The following is a 20,607-nucleotide window of genomic DNA, read 5'->3' on the forward strand; positions in this document are numbered from 1 at the left end:
TACTTGTGAGAGCTATTCTGATGAAATGGAATTGGGTGGGATCAAGGCCTGGGGATTCCTTTAGGCAAGGAAAGTGGGGCCATTCAAGCTAAAGAGACTCTGCATTTGGGGACAAGTGCATTTTGGCTTATGCTGCTTTGGTTTTTGTTTTGCTTTTTTTTTTTTTCCTCGGTTGGTGCTTTTGTTTTTTGTTTTTGTTTTTTAAGAATTCCATTATATCCAACTCTCAGTAACCCCGGGGAACAGGGCGAACTTAGAGAACCTAAATGTGGGCATAATAACCAATCATTTTACCCTCTTTCCCTTCAAACTGAGATAACACCCTGTCCTATCTGACAAGCTCACAAGGCCAAGAGCAGGGGGAGAGAAGTAGGGACAGAGGCCTGGATCCAAGTCAGTGTCTGAGCTTTTTGTAACACTGTTGACTCTCAAGGGCAGGAGTGGGTAGGCCTCTGGCTCTTGGCCTTGGTCTGGCAGCCTTGCCCCATTGCCCAGGGAGTCCTGGTATTTTTTTTCCTCCGAGACTAGGGCTTTTAGGGGGTCTGGGGGCCTTCACTCAGTGGTCAAATTCTCCCTGCTTATCTGCCCTGTGTGGCTGTCTTGTGACTGTAAACAATCACATTCTACAGCGGGGTGGCTGTGTGGCAGGGAGTTGGTGACTGAATTTGTAACTGACCCCACCTAAATAATCTTGGGTTCTTACTGGGCATTCAAGAAGGGATTCCCCGCCAGGGCATCCCTGCCCACCCCGGGTTGCTGAGAAGGCAATGCCAAGGCCTCCTGCCCAGCATCTTCCCAGCCCCAGGCGGGACCCATCTCATTGCCGTTGACCATAGTGGTGATCCCTGTGGGGCGGGGGGTGGCCTGTTGGGAGGATGGTGGGAATGGTGCCTGTTGGGCGTCCAAATGTCTCAGGGCAGGAATGGGTGACTTTAGTGAAAAACGGAAGGCAAATGGCAAACTCTTTATGCCTGCCTCGTGGGAGAATTCTGCCAGGAGAACCTGGCCTTTTCTGTATCATAACATTCTCCTTCTCTTGTCTTCTTTTTTCCCATGTAAGGTGTTCCGCACAGATTCTTGTGACTTTAAGGACCAGGGATTTGGGAAGCTACAAGGTCTTCCCAGGAAGGAAGGAAATCTCTGGAAGAAGGGAGAGAGACAGCAGACACTGCCCTGGGACCAGCAGAGCCCGAGGAGCTGTGGGGAAGAGCCCAGCCGGAGGCCGGGGAAGGAGCTGCAGCCCCAGCCCAAGGCTGCCTTCTGAAAGATCTGAACTCAAGCTACTTTTCATGAAAGAAGGCCACCTCAGAGGGCACCCCAGACTTGACTGGGCTCTTCTACTTCTCTGGATGCCCCCTGCTCAGAGGAGCCTGCGCTGAGAACCAAAGAAGAGGCCAGAGACATCTCCCCCAAGCCCGGCGCTGGCTGGCTGGGTCAGGCATCTGCACCCCTAGCGGCCAGCTGCAGAGTCTGGTTAAGACTTTCTTGCTTCCTTCCAGTTCGTGGCTTCAGTGCTTGATGGGGCTGCCTGTTGGTGGATCAGTTTTTGCAGCGCCTGGTAGGAGCGGAGAGCCGTGGGAAGAGGTCCCGCGGCAATCAAGCCTGGGTTCACCCCAAGACTAAGTTTTTTCCCAAGTTAGAAAGGGAGAGAAAGCCAAAAAAGAGAGGAAAGCTCCCCTTTCTCCTCCTCCCTTCCCGTCATGTCCTCTAAGCCGGAGCCGAAGGACGCCCACCAGCTGAACGGGACTGGCCCTCCTGCTTCACCCTGCTCTTCTGATGGCCCTGGGAGAGAGCCGTTGGCTGGGACCTCAGAGTTCCTGGGGCCCGATGAGGCTGGGGTAGAGGTGGTGGTGATCGAGTCTCGGGCCAACGCCAAGGGGGTTCGGGAGGAGGACGCCCTGCTGGAGAACGGGAGCCAGAGCAATGAAAGTGACGACGTCAGCACGGACCGTGGCCCCGCACCACCCTCCCCGCTCAAGGAGACCTCCTTCTCCATCGGGCTGCAAGTGCTGTTCCCCTTCCTCCTGGCAGGCTTTGGGACTGTGGCTGCTGGCATGGTGCTGGACATCGTGCAGGTAGGACCTGGGTAGGGCGGCTCTTGACCCTGAGCCCAGAGCCACCTTTTCCTCCTGGGAAATTGTCTCTTGGAGCCTTTCCTCCGCCTCCCTGTCAGAAGCAGCTGCTGCTTCCTAGAATACTGTTTCCCTTTGGATCATGTCCTCGGTTTCTTCTTGGTCTAGTTACTTTCTACAGCAGCCCTAGGAAGCCCGATAGCCCCGGGGAGGTGGTCAGGGCAGTATTGCTTACCAGAAGCAGAATTGGTTCCAGAGCTCAGGCTTGGAAGAGGAGAAATGGAACAGGGTTGTTGCCTGCCATCCCTCCTGGGCATCCTTGCTGAGCCCAGCTCAGTGGGAGACATTTAGATGGGTCTCCTCTTTATGCTTTCTTTTTATGCCTCTACTTTGGGGTTTCAAGGACACCCGTAGTAGAAAGCTCAGTTTCAAGTCTCCCTTCCATCCCCCTGCTGGGCAGGAATTTGTCCAGCTGCCAAGAGGGTCTCAGATTAAGTGGGAATGTTCTTAACGGCATTTCGTGATGCTTGTCTGCCTGTAACTTTGGCAGGATCCCCTTGGGGAATGGGGGTGGAGGTTGGGCACATGCTGTCTGATAACCTGATTTGGGTGGGGGGTGGGGCGGTGACATAATAAGACATCAAAGTGCTAATTACGTGACATATATGGAGACAAAATATAACCAAGCCTGGGCAGACCTGTCTCTCCTCCTTACTCCTCACCTGTCTTTCATGAATCTGCTATGGGCAAAGAGAGTTCTTTGTGAGGCTCCTGGGTAGAATTAAGGAGAGGAATTGGTGGGACCCCGAAGCTAAGAGCCAGGGATATGCTATGTTAGTATATCGTGAGCAAGGACTTTCCCAGAACCTCCAGGTCCCAGAGATAGTTAGAAGTCTTATTTTTAGCTAGCGGCTTTGAAGCTCAGTAGAGCACTCAGGGCTTTCTGAAGGTGCTGGGTTTATCTGAGTTAATCATTAGCATTCATCAAATTCCTGCTTAGTGCTGGGCTCTGTCCTAGGTACTCAGAGAAATACAAAAGCTGGAGGAGATCTGGCCTTTGCCCTTTGGGATCATCCCCTGTCCTTCCCCACTGCCACCGCCCCCCAACCCAGTGTGTCCCTGACCATGGAATCTCTCAAGAGGATGTGGAGTTCAGCATCCCCTCCTCTTTGCCAAGTCAACCCAACAAACGATGCATGTGGTCATACAGAGTCCTGCTGGCATGTGTCCGTGTCTGTGTCCCAGGAACTGAGGGTTGGTGGCTCTGGGTGGTTGCTTCGGTAGGGTCCACCTGGACCACTTTGACTTGGGTCTTTAGGAGAAGCCTGTACCTTTGGATACCGATGAGGATGGTGTTTATGTCACGCCAAAATGCCTTGTGCTGCCTCCTCTCCCCTCAGCCTGTTGTCTGGGGACTCGCTCCTCCTGGAGATGAGGGAGCCGGCCTGGGTCTGGGAAGGTGGGCTTTGGATTCCTCCCCTTGGCGGCTGCTCCTCCTCCCGGGGCAGTTAGTGGGGGTCATGGGAGGAGGAGAAATGAGACCAGAGTGGCCGCTCCTCCACGTCTTCCATCCCTTTCCTGTGGCCTTGGTTCTCATTCGCAGAGTTTCCCAGGTCTGGTTTGGGGTGTCCAGTGGGGTGTAGAACCAGGGTCTGGCGGTGAACTTATTTTCTGGATAATAAGAATGTCAGCAGGGAGCATTTGGTGGGCCCCTTCGGTAGGCCCGTAAGGTAGAATATAATTTGTTGATAGGTAGCCTGTGGCTCAGAGTCAACAAGTCAACCTGGTCATCTGACTCAGAACCTGCGCCATTGATCTCTGTGGCCTTCAGTGTGGCCATGGTTTGCCAATTGGTTAAAGACTTTGGGAGGAGTCTGCTCGCTTCGTCTTTCCCTGAAGAACAGGGTGGACTAGAATCTGGAACAATTGGAGTTGTATTCTCAAGTGAGCAGGAACAGAAGTTCTTAGAGAGCCCCTCCCCCCAACCCACACACAGAGAGTTCTAGAGCTAGAAAAGGCTTCTGACGTCTTCCCCCACCCCCACCCCTCAGCCATGAGCCTGAGAGACCTAGGTAGGAAATCTGAAGCCTGCCCAGTGTGCCCACAGATGGCCAGCATTTGCCCTTGGTGTGCCACCTCGGCTCACCCCAGAGCTAGGGTCCGGTTGGTATGGATGACAATGACCGGTTTGTCTTTGTCCCCCTCCCCAGCCTCCCTGCCGCAGCTGGCCCGGAGAGGCCCTGCAGATAGCTGCAGTGATGTCATGGCAGGGGTGGGAGCAAAAAGCCCAGGGCGTGAGACCGCAGGGAGACTCTTATTCCACATCCAGAGGGGTGAGAGGGGTGACTGACAGCCTCAGATTCAGGAAGACCAGGACGGCTTCTAAGGGCTCACACCTGCATTCCCCCTTCACAAGCTCAGATAGCCTTCGGTGGGACAGGATCTGGGAGTGCTTGAGAGGCTGGGGCCACCTGCAGGAGCTGGCTGTAGAGTGTTCCCAGTGCCTCCAAACAACTGAGCAGAAGGCCCAGTGTTGCTGCAAGATGTCTCCTTGATCTAGGGCCCCCTGTTTCCCTCCGCGGCTGCAGAAGCCCCAGTCTCTCCCCAGAAGGCCCATTTCTGTCTCCTCTTATCTGCCCTCCTCTCCACTCAGCACGTAGAGCCAGCCTCTGCAGTGAGATAAGGGGCTGGCGTACCGGCCAAAAGTGGGAAAGGGATAAAGTGGGCTGCGATCTGCTGCGTGTTCCCTACCGAGGCTGAAAGTTCCTATAGCATTTGGGAAAGAATGCTGGAGATGCTGTGCCCCGCCTCCTGGTCTGGTCTCAGGCTGCTGCAGAGCATCTCACTCCCCTCTTCTGTTAATATTTTGAGGGATGGAAGTGGCAGGAGGTGGCGTGCCAACCTTCACTGGAGCGTCCATCTGTGTTAAGACAGGTGGGACTCCTAGGTCCTTATCTTAACTCACTACTCACTTGCTGAGGATCCCAAGGAAAGGAGACACCCCTCCTGCCCCCAGATAACCCCTTTTCTGCCCTGCTGTGTATACAGAGGAATCCACCAAGATGAAAGTGGATGGCAAGCTTGGGGAAGTGGAACGGGAAAGAGCATTCCTCTCATGGCTGGCCTGCCCCCACGGCTGCTGGCATTCCTGGGCAGGACACGCGGGTTCCACATGACCGCCCCTTTTATCACACTTTGTACAGCCTTCTGTACCCAGGCGTTGCCCGGGGGCCCTTCTCCTGTGACACCTCGAGTATGTCTGCGGGTTAAGGGGAAAGCCTCAGGTGAAGGCTGGGTTTACTCTGATCTATTTTGACCCAGCCCTCACCCTGAAAGGTCAACTCCAGCCCAACGTCCCAGGTCCTCCCGCAGCCTGGTTCTTACAGCTTCTAGGGATTTCAGTTTTCTTCACGTCTTTGACTACAGCTCTTATGGGCTGTGACTTTCTTCCCAGCTGCTCTCCTCCTGGAGGGGAAGAAGGCTCAGGGCAGAATAATCAAAGGCAGGCGAGGGTCTGCCCTTGAGGCTGGAGGAAGCAAGGGATAGACGAGCAAGCTGACAGGACCAAGAAGCAGTAGCGGCAGGGCCACTGAGGTGCGAGACTTAGGGTGATTGCTCAGAATCAGAATTATTTCTAAGTGTCGGGGGCTGCAGTCTCATCCCTCACCCTTAAAATATCAGGAGCCAGTGAGTCCCTACTCCCCGCCAAGGACAGAGAAAGAGAAGAGGAGCAGCATTTCTGAGAAGCAGTGAAATCTGGTGTCCCGTCCTGTCCCCACTTCCTACCCAGTACTTCCTGGAACGTGTGCCCTTTTCCATCCCCAGCAGAGCAGGAAGGCGTGGGTGAGCGCTTGGCTGACCAGTTTGACTCCAGGGGCAGGAGCTTCCAGCCAGGATGAACAGGATGGGCCTGAATTAGGCCTAAGGAGGCAGGAGAGACACTGTCTGCACACATTCTACCCACTTCTCACCTCACTAGCCTAACCCTGCTTCCCGGGCTCTTCCCAGAGCCGTGTGTGTGTGTGTCTGTGTGTGTATATGTGTCTGAGTGTGTCTGTGTCTGTGTGTCTGTCTGTCTCTGTGTGTCTGTGTGTGTGTCTGTGTCTGCATATGTGTCTGAGTGTGTCTGTGTCTGTGTGTGTGTCTGTGTGTGTGTGTCAGGGTGTGTGTGTGTCAGTGTCTGCGTACGTGTCTGAGTGTGTGTGTGTCAGTGTGTATGTCTGTGTGTGTGTGTCTGTGTGTGTGTGTTGGTGTGTGTGTGTGTCTGTGCGTATGTGTGTGTGTGTGTGTGTATGTCAGTGTGTGTGTGTGTGCACGCACCCGCAGGCACGTCAGAGACTCCCACGCCTGAGCCTCATCTTTGCGAGGGTTTTGTGGGTGAGGAAAGTATGTGTGTGGGAATTGGCTACTCTGACCCAAGTGCCAGCTCAGAGCTTTGCTGGGCTGGGGGCCCGGGGGTGGGAGGTTTCAGGCTGCTCCTGGACAGGCTGGGGAGACTTTTGCATAGGGGCTATTATTGCAGCTGCTGGTTCTCCTCACCCGTCTATCCCGCATCTCATCACCACTAAAACCCCATCCCCTCCAGGTCCTCGTGTAGTTGAAGGAGAGGGTGCGCGTGTGCTGGGAGGTGGAGGGACCTGGGAGTGCTTACAGTGGCAGCCTGGGGTCGGGGGGGAGCGCTTAGCTGAGCTTCATACATTTTTTTCTCATTCATAAAGACAGTGAAATAAGCCAGTCACAATATTCCTTACAAACAGTTTAGAAAATATTGCTGGCATACATGTGGAGTATTTCCTTCCGGGCTTCCTCACTCTGCCAGTACGTGTACGTATATTACATAGGCCTACCTGAAGACCTCAGCTCTTCACAGAGCTGACAGCTTAGAAGCCGGGAGTGGCAGGTGTTTTGCAGTGAGGAGGAGATGTGAGGCTGTGCTCTGAGAGGAGCTTTGAAAACCCACAGTCGGCTGCCCTGATGAGGGGAGGGGAGGGAATTCTTCATCTCTGGAGCTGCGTGTCCAGTTGAGGCGAGGGAGGAGGAGGTGCAAGGCCTTGCCTGCTGGGAGCTGGAACCCCGGTGGTATGCACCAGCCGTGTCCAAGAGTAACAGTGCCCGAGTTCCTCCAGGGCGGATGGGGCTCACTGGGGCTGGCTGCCTTCTCTCTGGGGGCCTCAGGGGTGAGAAGGGATTTATATCCCTCCTGACTCTTCCTGTGGGTGCCTGAAAGTTCAGCAGCAGTTGCCGGGGGAGAGGGGATTTCTTTCCCATCCTTAGTCTTCAGAAAGGGGCTTCTCTAAAGAGTCCTGGGCCTTCCACCCGTGAGGGACCAGGCCAGGAGCTCAGGGAAGGGTAGGATCTAGCCTTAATGAGATGAGCCCTTCCCAGGGTCCTGGTAGGGACTCACCCTGCTGCCATCACCGTTAACACACCCATACCCACAAAAAACTCAAACAGGGAAAGAGGGGTCCTTGCCTCCATAAGACACCCCAGGGCCCAGCCTCTCCTGGTGTCTAATCCTGGCCTCAGCCCTTTCTGATAGCCCTGCTCACCCTTTTTTTTTATTGTGATTTAAAAAAGAAAACATAAAATTTATCATTGTAACCATTTTTAATGTATAGTTCAATAGTGTTAAATATATTCACGTTGTTGTAAAACAGATCTCCAGAACTTTTTCATCCTGCAAAACAACCACTGCATCCATTGAACACTAACTTCCCTTTTCAGCCTCCTCCCAGCCCCTGGTAACCACCATTCTACTTCCTGTTTCTAGGAATTTGACTCCTTTAGATACCTCATGTAAGTGGAATCACGTAGTGTTTGTCTTTTTTGTGACTGGCTTATTTCACTTAATATTATGTCCTTAAGATCCATCTGTGTTGGGGGGAGGGTGTAGTTCAAATAGTAGAGCGCATGCTTAGCATGCATGAGGTCCTGGGTTCAATCCCCAGTCCCTTCTCTATAAATAAACAAACAAACAGAACTAATTACCTTCCCCTGCCAAAAATAAAATAAAGTAAAACTAAGTTATTAAAAATATAAATTAAATAAAGGTCCATCCATGTTGTTGCGTGTAACAGTATTTCCTTCCTTTCAGGGCTGCGTAGCTTTTCCCTTGTGTGTATAGACCACGTTTTGTTTATTCATTCTTCCATCAAGGGACACTTGGATTGCTTCTGCCTCTTGGCTATTGTGAATAATGCTGCTGTGAATATGGATGTGCAAATATCTCTTCCAGACCCTGCTCTCAGTTCTTTTAGCACATGGGAGATTGCTAAATCATAAAGTAGTTCTCTTAATTCTTTAAGGAGAGATCATACTGCTTTCCATAGTGGTTGCATCATTTTACTTTACATTCCCATCCACAGTGCACAACAGTTTCAATGTTTCCTCAACCTCACCAACACTTGTTATTTTTTAATAGTTGCCATCTTCATGGGTGTAGGTGATACCTCATTGTGGGTTTAATTTACAACCTCGCTCATATTTAACTATAGCATGTCGGTGGTGGCATTGCCTTTAGGGACCATCTGATCTGCCCCCTGAAGTGTACGGTTTATAGTCAGGCGCTCAAGGCCCTTGCAACTTGTCTAAGGTGCCTCCACTGCTCTTTGTGTGAGGATGTTGGGGAGAGAGCACGAGGCCCAGCCTTGCAGTCTCTTGTGGGGGACCCAAGGCTCTCAGTCCAGTTCCCTTGCACATCAGAGCGCTTTCCCTCCTGACCAGGATGCTCGGATCAGCCTGCATACCTCTGCCTGGCCGCCTGACCCCTCCCCTCTCCAAACCTGAACGTTTCCCACCCTTAAACAAAGGAGCACCAAACGGAACCCACATTGCCCTCGGGGCCAGGGAGGAAGCGCAGTCCCAGCCTTTTTGCCCATCTTCAGTTTCAGTCGCAGCTAAAGCAGCTTTTAAATAGCCCATCCTGGCTCCTGCATGTTTTCTTCCTAGCATTAAGGAGCACAGTGCTCTCTGCACCTCAGTTTCCTCGTTTACAAAATGGGGATTGAAATAGCTCCTCCCTCACTGGGATGTTGGTAGGATGAAATGAGAAAATGCGCATAGAGCACTTAGCCTAGCACCAAGTGCCGACTTAAAAGATGTAGCTGAAGAAAAGGGTGGGCGGAGAGCCAGGGCTGGGGGTGTCTCAGGGCGAGAATTCAGGTCTCCTGACTCCCAGATCAGTGCTCTTCCTGCAGGGGGACACGCCCCTCTCCTAGCTGAGAGATTTGGGGAGGTCTGTGGGATGAGGGAGCTCAGAGGGGGATTAAAAAGCTTCTTGCAGACCAGCACTCTGAGGTTTGGGGGCCAGGGTCTGACTTCGGAGCCCTTTCTGAAGGAGGGTTGCTGTGGCTGAGGCCCAGAACCCTTGAAGATAGAAACCAAACAAACTCTAATCTCCTCAACCCCAGCCCCGTGGAGCCCAGCGCTCGACAGCTGAGACAACACCACCCAAGGCTGAGGCCACAGAGAAACTAGACTGAAGGTGATTTGAAGGGAGGGTCGCAAAGGAGTTCTGGGGTGTAAGCCAGCCCAGGGTGGTGACTCAGCTCTGTGGGTCCCCACTGTCTTTTCCCCTGGCCCCACAAAGCATGCAGAGGAAGCAGAGCCGGGCTAGGGTCTCCAGACCGAAAGGGACCCTCTACGCACCCCCTTTTCTGGGTGGCAGGAAGGGGGGCTGTGTTGTTCGGAGCACCATGGGCTTGGTTTGCTTCCAGGGTTCCTGGAGAAAAGGCGGCTGACGTGCTCACCCCTGCTGATTCCGTTTCCTCCTCAAGCCCCTGCCCCCAGACTGTCCAGTTGTAACCAAGCAAGGGCGCATGTGCCCACAGCCAGAAAGCCAAACTCTGACAGCGGCGTGTGCAGCCAAGGAAGGGCTTCGTGCGGGGCGCCAAGCAAGGGAGTGGAAGATAGGCCTCCGGTCCACTCCCACTCGGTCTTTGAATTGAGAGTTTTTCAAGGGGAAGAGCAAAGAAGCTGGGGGTTAATCATCATCTTGTGACGCTTCTTAATTGTAGTTTCGGAGTCTGGATGCTTACTGTTTTTTTAAGAGACTCCGATCCGATGGTCCATGACCCAAGGATCTGTTAGCTCATCTTGCCCTGGAGGAACAACCTGAGTCTGTACTTCAACAGTGTTATCATTGACCTCAGCAGTCTTAGCCACCTGACTCCGGTGGCTTGTGTTCAGTTAGCACAGGACTGAGGAAGAGGGGACAAGAAAGGGAATAAAGTTTTGGATAGAGTGATTAACCATAAACTCAAGAAGGGTACTCGCTTTTAGGGGAACTTGGTTTCACGTTCAACCTTGGTGCCAGCCCTTTGGGGCCCTGAAATTCCTGGGTTCTGTTTTTACCTTGTAGCACTGGGAAGTCTTCCAGAAGGTGACGGAGGTCTTCATCCTGGTGCCTGCACTGCTGGGGCTTAAGGGGAACCTGGAAATGACCCTGGCATCGAGGCTTTCCACCGCAGTGAGTGTCCTGGCGGGAAGGAGTAGGGCACACAGAGGACTCCGGGCAGCACAGAACCCGACTAGGAGACCTCTGCAGCCCTCTCTCAGCCGCCCGGGGCTGCGGTGTGGGGCTGGGGTGGAAAGGTGTAGGGAGATCCCAGGCTGGTTGTCCTGCTCCTGGGCAGGGGCTCCCTGCCCAGAGTGGTTCCCAGGCTCGGTTTCTGGATGTCCCAGCCATCCCTGGACTCTTGCCCCACCCCCTGCTTCGCAACCCGCCTCGTGACTGTTTGTGCAGCTTTGACAGGCAAGGCTCACGCTGGTCCCTCCACCTGCACAGATGGGGGCCTCCTCTGATCTCCAGCCCTACTCTGCAGCTGGGCAGGAGCAGAGCCAGGCCTTCCCAGCACCCGCCTCCCATCCCGTTCCCTTTCCCCCATGGCCGCTTGCTTCTCTGTGAAGGAAGAAATGAAGAGGGGCTGCTCATCCCTCCCCCCCGCCCCGCGGTCGCTTAAATCAGCCATGATGGTTCAGAGACTGAACCAGATACAGGGCCCTGGGCTGGAAGCCTTAAAACTCAGGACGCCAGGGGAGCCAGGTGGCAGGGATGTCCCTGCATAACCATGAGCCTGGAGAAGGCAGCAGAGAGAAGTGGCAGCCAGCCTAGCCCTCCCCAACCGGCCCTACTCCCGGCCTACCCGTGCCACCTCGCTCCCTCCCAAACACTCTTGCAACCTCTGTCCTGCACCCGCAGCTGATTTCCTTCCCTAAGAGAGCAGGCTGGCTTCAGAGCCAGGGATCCATCATGTCATTCTAACCCAGGTGGGAATGAGCCACCCGAATGAGCAGGGCAGAGGATGAACTCTGCCTCCGCTCAGTGACTGTCCTGGGAGGAAGGGGGTGGGGAGCCCTGCTGTGGGAGCCCCCTTCTCACCCCCAGCCCATTGCAGGACCTCAAGGCTCTTCAGCTCCTTCCCTCTCATCCCAGCCCCCTGCCCCTGCTTCACTCTCCCTGCGGGTCGTGCCCTGGTCCCAGAGTCTCAGGTCACATGCACTGCCTACTGATCCAGGCAGGGTCCTAACGGATGGAGCTACAGGCCTTTTCCAGCCTGGAGCTCCAGACCCCTTGTCCCCCCTCTCCCAGGCCAACATCGGGCACATGGACACACCCAAGGAGCTCTGGCGGATGATCACTGGGAACATGGCCCTCATCCAGGTAAGAGAGCAGGTACCAGAGAAGGTGGGCTAAGCTTCCTCCTTGGTCAGGAATCTGGAAGGCTTAGGTCAGCCCCCCACGGGCTCCTGAGTAAAGCTCCCGTGTCCTGCTGAGCTGGCTTCTCCCAAAGCAACTCTAGGAGGTAACCAGGTTTCCTAGGAGAACAGCAAAGATGGGGGGACCCTACTATCTCCAGTGTCAGTTCTTGACTTCCAGTGGTCCAGAGAGCTCGTGTCCCCACAGATCAGACTCAGGAGGAGATTCAGGGGTGCTGAAATGCCCTGGACCACTGTTGTCCCATCTCCCCATGAGGCCACACAGTTTCCAGACTGGTCCCAGGCCTTGTGTCTGGACTGAAGTCTCACCCCTATCCCCAGAGGAATATTCACTCAGCCAGTAACATGTCCTGGGCTCCTGCAGAGTGCATTCCCCAGTATTGGTGTCTGGTGTGAAACTAAATAAATAAAGAGATTATTCCAGCCTGGGAGGGTTGGACAGGCCAGCCCAGCCTGCCTCCTGGGGCTGCTGAGGGCCAGGAAGAGGTCTGGCTAAGTGCTCAGTGACCTCAGCTAAGAAGCTCTCTGCTCTCCGAGTTACCACTCCCCTCCGCAGGTGCAGGCCACGGTGGTGGGCTTCCTGGCTTCCATCGCGGCCGTCGTCTTTGGCTGGATCCCTGACGGCCACTTCAGTATCCCGCATGCCTTCCTGCTCTGTGCCAGCAGCGTGGCCACAGCCTTCATTGCCTCCCTGGTCCTGGGTAAGGAAGGGAAGGGAGGGGCAGGGAGTAGGAAGGGCTGCCCAGAGGTGTCAACTAAGCTTGGCACCTCCAGTCTCTCTTTTTGTTGATTGATACCCACTTACCTCTTCTTACTTTGCCTGGCCCATCTCCTTCCTCCCCAGGCATGATCATGATTGGAGTCATTATTGGCTCTCGCAAGATAGGAATCAACCCAGACAATGTGGCCACGCCCATTGCTGCCAGCCTGGGCGACCTCATCACCTTGGCACTGCTCTCAGGCATCAGCTGGGGACTCTACCTGGAGCAGGGTGAGGCTGAGGCCACCGAGAGCGTGACTGGGGTGGACTCCTGCGTGGGACTGGGAGAGATGGTAGTGGGTTTACAAAAGTGTAAAGATTTCTTCTATGTTCTTAACGATTTGGTTGGAACACAGTTTGTAGTAACTCCCTCCCTTCAAGAGGTGAGGCTAAGTATTTATCTCAAATTCATGCAGGCAGTAGGAGCAGGGGTGAAAATATCTGAGAAATATGCTTGGTCCTGTGGATTCTTACCTCCCTTGGAGCGGTAAGGTAGGAAAGGAACTAAAAGCTGGAAGCTGCTTGCAAAATGAAGAAGAGGAGGGGAGACAGGGATTTCTGAGGATCAAAGCAAGAAACCTGGCATCTGGTCCCTACCCCTAATATGTCCAATGTCTGGGGAGGAGCTTTCAGCCTTGGTTTCCTCATCTCCAAAATGGAAAAGGCTGGCCCTGCCTACCTCCTGGGCTTACAGTGAGTATCAAATGAGGCAGTATAGGTACTGGCACTTAGTGTGGTATTACTGTTGATTTGTTGGGACATTTGCAGGCTGAGCCAAGGGGAGGCTGCGAGCCGGGAGGCACAGTGCTCACCTCCCTCTCTGATCTCTGCCTCTCTCAGGTGTCTGGCAATACATCTACCCCCTGGTGTGTGCCTTCTTCGTGGCCCTGCTGCCTGTCTGGGTGGTGCTGGCCCGACGGAGCCCAGCCACAAGGGAGGTGTTGTACTCGGGCTGGGAACCTGTCATAATTGCCATGGCCATCAGCAGGTAGGCTCGGGCTCTTAATACCCACCCCCATCCTCCCCCGTCCCTGCCATAGACCCTTTTAAGCCCTGGAAAAAGGGAGTGTGGCATGGACTCTAGAAATGCCTTCACCGGTGGATCAGTCACAGGTCCTTCTGTTGCAAGCAACAGAAGCCACCTGAAATGGGTTTCATTAGAAAGCAGAACACGTTGGCTAGGGAACTAAAAAGGCACACCTGCATTCAGGGACATAAATGACATCATTAGGGCCCCGCAGTCTCCATTTGTCGGTTCTGCTTTCCTCCGTGCTGGCCTACAGTTCCCGGTCTGCACTTTTCTTTTCTTATGCTTACTAATTCCAGGATGGGGAGAGAGTTTCTTTCTCTTAACAATTCCACGGAGTCCCGTTATAGAATTTCATTGGCTCTCACTCAGTCACCTGGTTATCCCCGAGCCAATCACTGTGGCCTTGGGGATGTGCTGCTCTGATTGGATGGGCCTGGGGCCTCGCTATCATTGGAGCACTGTCACTCGAACCACAGTGACTGAGTTCGAGAGAGGTGGTTCCCTGAGGAAAAGCCCAGCACTGTTCCCAGGAGGGGAAATAAATACTGAGCAGGCAGAACAGCAGGCGGCCCCTCGGCCAGCGTGGGGGGTGGGTACCGGAGGCGGCTGCCTGACCCAGCACCAGCAGCTTGCTCGGGGCACTGTGCCAATGTCAATGTTAGAACATCAGCTGCTTCTGGCAAAGGAAGCGAGGACTGGAAGACCAGGGACTCCTGGGAGCCACCTTGCTGCCCACAGCCAGATGGGCCTGGTCCTCTCCTCCCAGGGACCGAAACCAAACCCTTCAGTGATCTTTGTGTCATCTTGTCTTTGTGTCTGTGTAGTGTGGGAGGCCTCATCTTGGACAAGACTGTCTCAGACCCCAACTTTGCAGGGATGGCTGTCTTCACACCTGTGATTAATGGTGAGGTCTCGACGTCAGCTGCCGGTGGGGAGGAGAGGACGGGGTCAGAGGACTCGGGGGCTGTGTATCAGTCAGAGTTCTAGCAGGCAAGAGAATCCAACTCAGATAGTTCAAGACTTTAATGACGGGGCTGCTCACAGAGGTGGGATCAGGCTAGAGGGACCCAGAGGGTAGCAACCACAGGAAGCCCTGGTCCTCAAGGGTCAAGGGGAGGAAATGGTGTTGCAGGAGCCCAGAGAGAGCCCTTCTCTGCCCCTCGCAGGGGTTAGCCACTGCCAAAAAGCAGGAGGGATCAGGAAAGAAATACCCAACCTCTCTCTCCTCCCACCCTTTCTGTCTACTGGTGCCTTCTGATGAACAGACCCAGTTAGAAGCAGCCAGCAAGGGAGGCTGGGCGATGCAATCTGTGGAAGTCAGCTTCCCAGGGCTCAGAGCAAGGCTGAGGGAATAGGTTGGGGTGGAAAGGCAGAGTAATTAGCACAGTTCCTGGGAGAGGTCCCAGAGTTCAGAGCTCAAACCTAATGCTTGAAACTGGTTACTGGGACCAGTGCATGAGCGTTGGGTGGCTGGGTCCGTGCAGAGCTTCCGAGAGCGGCTAAGGCAAGGCAGGGCCCCGTCCCCTTGGCTGTGTGGGACAGCAGGTGCGCCAGCTGCACTGGTGGAGAAGGCAGGCTCCCTGAGTCTGCAGATCTGCCCGTGTCCCTCCTTGCGCTCTCAGCCACGCCAGGGGTGCATGGGACTGCCACATTTCCATAGTAAGGAGGATGGGAGGAGCCTGGAAGACTCTCTGGAGGAGGGGTACCCTTGTCTTCCTTCTTAGTGTCTCACTCTTCTCCTAGGGACTGGTGAAGGGGCCATGCACTACCTCCCTGGCCCCACCACATCTCAGGTCTTGTGTGTCTCTGCAGGTGTTGGGGGCAATCTGGTGGCCGTGCAGGCCAGCCGCATCTCCACCTTCCTCCACATGAACGGGATGCCAGGGGAGAACTCTGAGCAAGCCCCTCGCCGCTGCCCCAGCCCTTGTACCACCTTCTTCAGTCCCGGTAATGTAAAGCCAGAGTCTCCACCTCCTAGGTTCACGCCATCACTTAAGAAACAGCTATGGCCCAGATACATGGGTTCTCTTTTTCTGTTGGTTCTGGAGGGCACAGCCCAGGCAGGAAGGCTGCCCTTGCCTGGGACACCCTGGGGGCTGGGAACCACAGGATGGAGACGTAGGGACAGTCAGTTTTCTGCTGGCCCAGAATATAGCGTAGGGCCTCCTGACTTTGAAAGGCCTCCTGGAGCCAGGTCTCCTCCTTCTCACACCCTCTCTCCCCTGGACCCAGATGTGAATTCTCGCTCGGCCCGGGTCCTCTTTCTCCTCGTGGTTCCAGGACACCTGGTGTTCCTCTACACCATCAGCTGTATGCAGGGTGGGCACACCACTCTCACACTCATCTTCATCATCTTCTACATGACAGCTGCACTGCTGCAGGTATGGACTGGCAGGGGCACGGGCTGGGGCCAGGGCTGCCCTGCAGACATGGGAGGGGGAGGCTTGGCCCATCAGACACTCGGCCACCTCTTTCTCTGTGATTGGGTGGCCGATAAACACTGGACAGGGGCTCAGGAGAACAGGCGAAGTCACTAACATGCTGTGTGACTTTGGCCCAGTTGCTTTACCTCTCTGAGCCTCAATAATACATTTGTAAATTGAGAGGAATGGCCCAGAGAGGGTGGCCTACCCCCACTGGCCAGGCCACACAGCTCTGCAGGTTCTGTTTATGTGCTGGGCTTCCTTGGGAGATTTCATTTGAAGAAAGGGTTTCACAGCTTGAAAAAGTGTCAAAACTGCTGCACTAGATAATCTGTGTCTCACATCCAGCCTCGCCACTCTGTAATACGATGGTGCTTTCTCCCTGTTTTTTCTTTTTTAATTACATTTTTGCAACTTTTATTTTGAAATAATTATATATTCACAAGAAGTTGCCCCCCCCCAAAAAAAAAGAATGTAGAGAGAGACCCCATGGACTCTTCACCCAGTTCTCCTCAGTGGTAACATCTTACACAATTACAGCACAGCATCGAAACCAGGAAATCAGCATTGGTACAGTCCGCAGAGCTACTCAGGCGCACTGGTTTTACTTGCACACGTGTATGTGTGTGTGTGTGTGCGCGCGTGCAGGGTTATGCAGCTCTATCACATGTGCATTCCTATAACCACCACCACCATAAAGTTACAGAAGTCCATCACCACAAGGCTCCTTCATGCAACCCCTTCATAGCCAAACTCACCCGTATTATTACATTTTAAATTCCTGCAGATTTGTTTTGTGAATAGATGGTAAGAGTCACATGGTTCAAAATGTTTTAAAGGTTCATAGTGAAACCTCAGTGAAAAAGTCTTCTTTTCTCCCCTTTTCCCAGCCATCTGGTTCTTTTCCTCACAGGCCACTGGTGTGATCTGTTTATTTTTTTAATTTTTTTAATTGAAGTGTAGTAGATTTACAATGTTTCAGGTGTACAGCAAAGTGATTCAGTTGTAATATGTACCTGTATTCTTTTTCAGATTCTTTTCCATTATAGGTTATTATAAGATATTGAATATAGTTCCCTGTGCCATACAGTAGGTCCTTGTTTATCTATTTTATATACAGTAGTGTGTATCTATAAATCCCAAATTCCAAATGTATCCCTCCCCCCCAGGTGTTTCCTATTTGTTGTATATCTTTCAAGCTTTATTCTGTACCTATACAAACAGACATATTTTTCTTGTTTTCCTCCTTTTTAACACACATGTAGCACACTGTACATGCTGCCCACACCCTGCTTTTTTCACTTAACAATTTGTCTTAGAGATCATTCCACATCGATGTGTAAAGAGCAGAGCACACTGATTTTTATGGCTGCATTCTCTTGTGTTGTATAGATGTACCATAATTTCATTTAACCTTTATCCCTCCAACCCCTCACCCCCAACTTTAGAAACGTGTGTTAGGACATCTTGGCAAGGGCTGGCCTGGGAATCCACCACGTGCAGTTTCTCACAGCAATTACCCCAAGTTGTCACATTCCTCTGTGTTGGGGTTCAGTGCACTCGGTGGGAAAGGGGAGGGTTGTGTGTGCTGAGGGTCTGTGGCTGGGGGGTAGCCCTCAGCCTACATTGGGAAGGATGCGCCTTGGCTCCATTCCCCAGTAGGAACACACTGGAGGCCGCTGTCACCTCTGCTGTCTTCTCCAGGCTGCGGCGGGCTGGAGCGTAGCACTTGATCTAAAGGTTCTTCCTGATTCCTTTGCCACCACCTCCCAGCCACGTGTGCCTGGGCCTGCTCGGGAGGCTGGAATGTGGGGACAGCTGCTGCCATCCCCTTCCTGGGGCACGTCCCAAAGTCCTCCTGGCCACACGCTCTTTATTTGGGACTTTTCTGCAGCTGTTGGAAAGGGTGTGAAGTTAAGGGGTGGGGGCAGGGGGAGGAACTGACCCTCACCCAGGCCGGGGCCAGGGACACAGGAGTCCAGGGCAGCCGTGTGCAGGGCCACGGGGAATGTGATGGGGGTTGGAATTGTAACCCCTGGCTTCCTCAGAGAGAAGACAAGAGAGCAACCAAGTTTGCCTAAAAATAGGTGTCACTTCTGGCTTCCGGATCCCCCAGTGAGCCCTGGTTCCTGTATCTCAGCCCCTTTGGGCAGAATTTGCATAGCACAGTATTTACAAATTACCGTAAAGCCTCCCAGATGACTGTGTTGGAGATTTACCATTAAAAACCATTTCATTCTCACACAGGATGCAGTCATTTAGAAAGCCCGAACATCAGGGATCATGCAGGGTATATAGAAGACGCAGGCCCGCCCACTGCCCCGTGGTATTCTAGATCAAATACATCACCAACTTAACAGTGCGTGTGACTCTTGTTAAAATGCAGGTTCCGATTTAGGAGATCCAGAGTGAGGCCTGAGAGTCTGCATTTTTAACAAGCTCCTAGTTGTTGTTGGTGCTGCTGGTCCTGGGCCCACTAGCAAGATTTCTAATCTAGATCCTTCTTTATTTTCTATAGTAATGGAAGAAAAGTAAGGGCCCAGATAAACCAAAGCAGCAGTTAATCCAAAATGTCTTTTGAATTGCTATGCACTGTCTGCTTTATATTTAGCTGACTTATTCTGAATTCTATTTCGCTAGGACTAATGTTAACATACACTTGCATTCTTTGCGCCCACAAAAGCAGAATGGAAGGGGTCAGGAGGAAGCCCGCTTGGGATAATCAACTGTTACTCAGACAATTGTGCCAGCAGCAGCCTCAAACGCTGTCCTTGTCCCACTTGGCTCTGAGGAGAAATCCATGTATGAAAGGCGAACCCTACCCCCCAGCCCCCTGCCGGGCTCCCAGAGGGGCCAACAGGACGGGAATTGGAGTGACCTGAGAATCGTAAGAACCCGTGTTAGAGGCCAAAGGGATGGATTCCTGCAACCAGTCGGGTGTAGGTTAGGAAGCCCCCTGTTTGGTAGGTTTGAAAGCAGAAAGTAATGCGGATATGGGAGACCTCAGGGAGTAGCGGCATCTTCCTTCCCAAAGAGTCCAAAATACGCCTGTCTTCTGTTCAAGGTGGTAACTGTGGGGTGGAGGAACATAGAGGGGTTACTGGGTGGAAAGATGAGCTGTCCCAGCTTAAGGGTTGTGGACGGCCAAGCCTTGTGATGCAAAGAATGGGTCCAATCGTGTGGCCTCTGGCTCCCCCTGGAGAGAGGGGATGGCTACAGGCTGGGCCCTTCTGTTTCTCCAGGTGCTGATTCTCCTGTACATCGCAGACTGGATGGTGCACTGGATGTGGGGCCGGGGCCTGGACCCGGACAACTTCTCCATCCCGTACTTGACGGCTCTGGGGGACCTGCTTGGCACTGGGCTCCTAGCACTCAGCTTCCACGTTCTCTGGCTCATTGGGGACCGAGACACGGATGTGGGGGACTAGCCTGGCCACTCAAGCTCCTCTCCACCCCTCTGCACTTTCTTTCGAAAATTGGGTTTTGTTCTCCTTCCCCCCCTCCACTCCACACTCCCACCTCTTTCTAGGACTTCACTTTGATACTGAATTCTCATTATTTTCAATGGGAATTTTTATACATTGAGCCAAGTTTGTATAGCAAGAATTCAGGCAGGACAGATGGACTGCGATGAACAGTACAAGTTGATTTTTGAGACAATCACCAAGTGCAATTTCATGGTGGGTGCCTCCAGGTGAGGGGCTCGGGGCAGGGGTTTCTGTCGGATCTGGGGCTATTTGGTGTAGCTTTAGCAAACTCAGTCTGGCCCCTAATGAGGAAACCCTTTGTGAGTGGGCTCTGGTTTTTTCGGTTTTGTTTTTGTTTTCTTTTTTTCTTTTTGGTTGAACAGATGGAGAAATAGCACTCTCCCCTTCCCTCCCCCACATGCATACTTCTTCTAGAAATGGACCAACTTCAGAGCACTAGGCAGGAGACAGCTTGCTCCTTGCCCCAAATAATCCTAGCCCTATTCTCTGCCCTTCTACTTTCAAAAAGAGTGGGGTGGACTATTTAATTGTGTACCTGGTTCTCACCCAGTTGCCTGATAAATACCACCAACCCCTCCCTTTGATCTTTTTCCAGCAGATTGTCTCATCCAGGAAGAAATGAGTGGTGGTCTGGTCTCCTTGTTGACCCATGTCCACCTATAGGTTTGCCAAGATCTACATCCTTCCTCCCTGGGCCCAGAAGACTGATTCTTTATCTCTGTTCAACCTGCATCTCTAATTGTCTCTAAGCACTACCTTCCCCAGAGCTTGCTAGGTTGGGTTCCGAGATTAGGGATGGAGAATGGGCATGTGGAGAATGGTTGGGAGGGTGAGGGCAACCAGGGGTGTTTCACTGCTGCTGTTTCTCCTGAGGACATATCACGTGGTCATCTTCGACTCTGGCATTTCCGAAAATCACTCATTCTTCCATGCCAGGGAGGGCAGTTCTCCTCTCTCTTGACTTCTGCCCATGTTCATCATTCATTCATTCACTCATTCAACAAACACAGCCTCCCCAGTAGGAGTTCTCCTGCAGGCATGGTCTGAAGCTTACTGAGCACTGTTTATTGAGTGCCTACTGTGTGTTAGTTACTGTGCCAGGCACTGACTAGCCAGG

At 53.1% G+C, this 20,607-nt stretch overlaps 1 protein-coding gene across 1 annotated transcript; it reads left to right on the forward strand.

Moving 5' to 3' along the window:
• Positions 1–1,445: 1,445 nt before the first annotated feature.
• On the forward strand, positions 1,446–19,653 carry SLC41A1 (solute carrier family 41 member 1). The gene is made up of 10 exons (XM_015248917.3): positions 1,446–2,075; positions 10,432–10,539; positions 11,662–11,733; positions 12,346–12,490; positions 12,634–12,780; positions 13,390–13,537; positions 14,404–14,483; positions 15,392–15,526; positions 15,812–15,960; positions 19,245–19,653. Exons 1-10 carry the CDS (start codon positions 1,701–1,703, stop codon positions 19,428–19,430), a joined length of 1,545 nt encoding a protein of 514 aa, XP_015104403.1. The 5' UTR covers positions 1,446–1,700; the 3' UTR covers positions 19,431–19,653.
• Positions 19,654–20,607: the final 954 nt, after the last annotated feature.

Source organism: Vicugna pacos, chromosome 23, assembly GCF_048564905.1.
Source record: "Vicugna pacos chromosome 23, VicPac4, whole genome shotgun sequence".
NCBI classification, from domain to species: Eukaryota; Metazoa; Chordata; class Mammalia; order Artiodactyla; family Camelidae; genus Vicugna; species Vicugna pacos.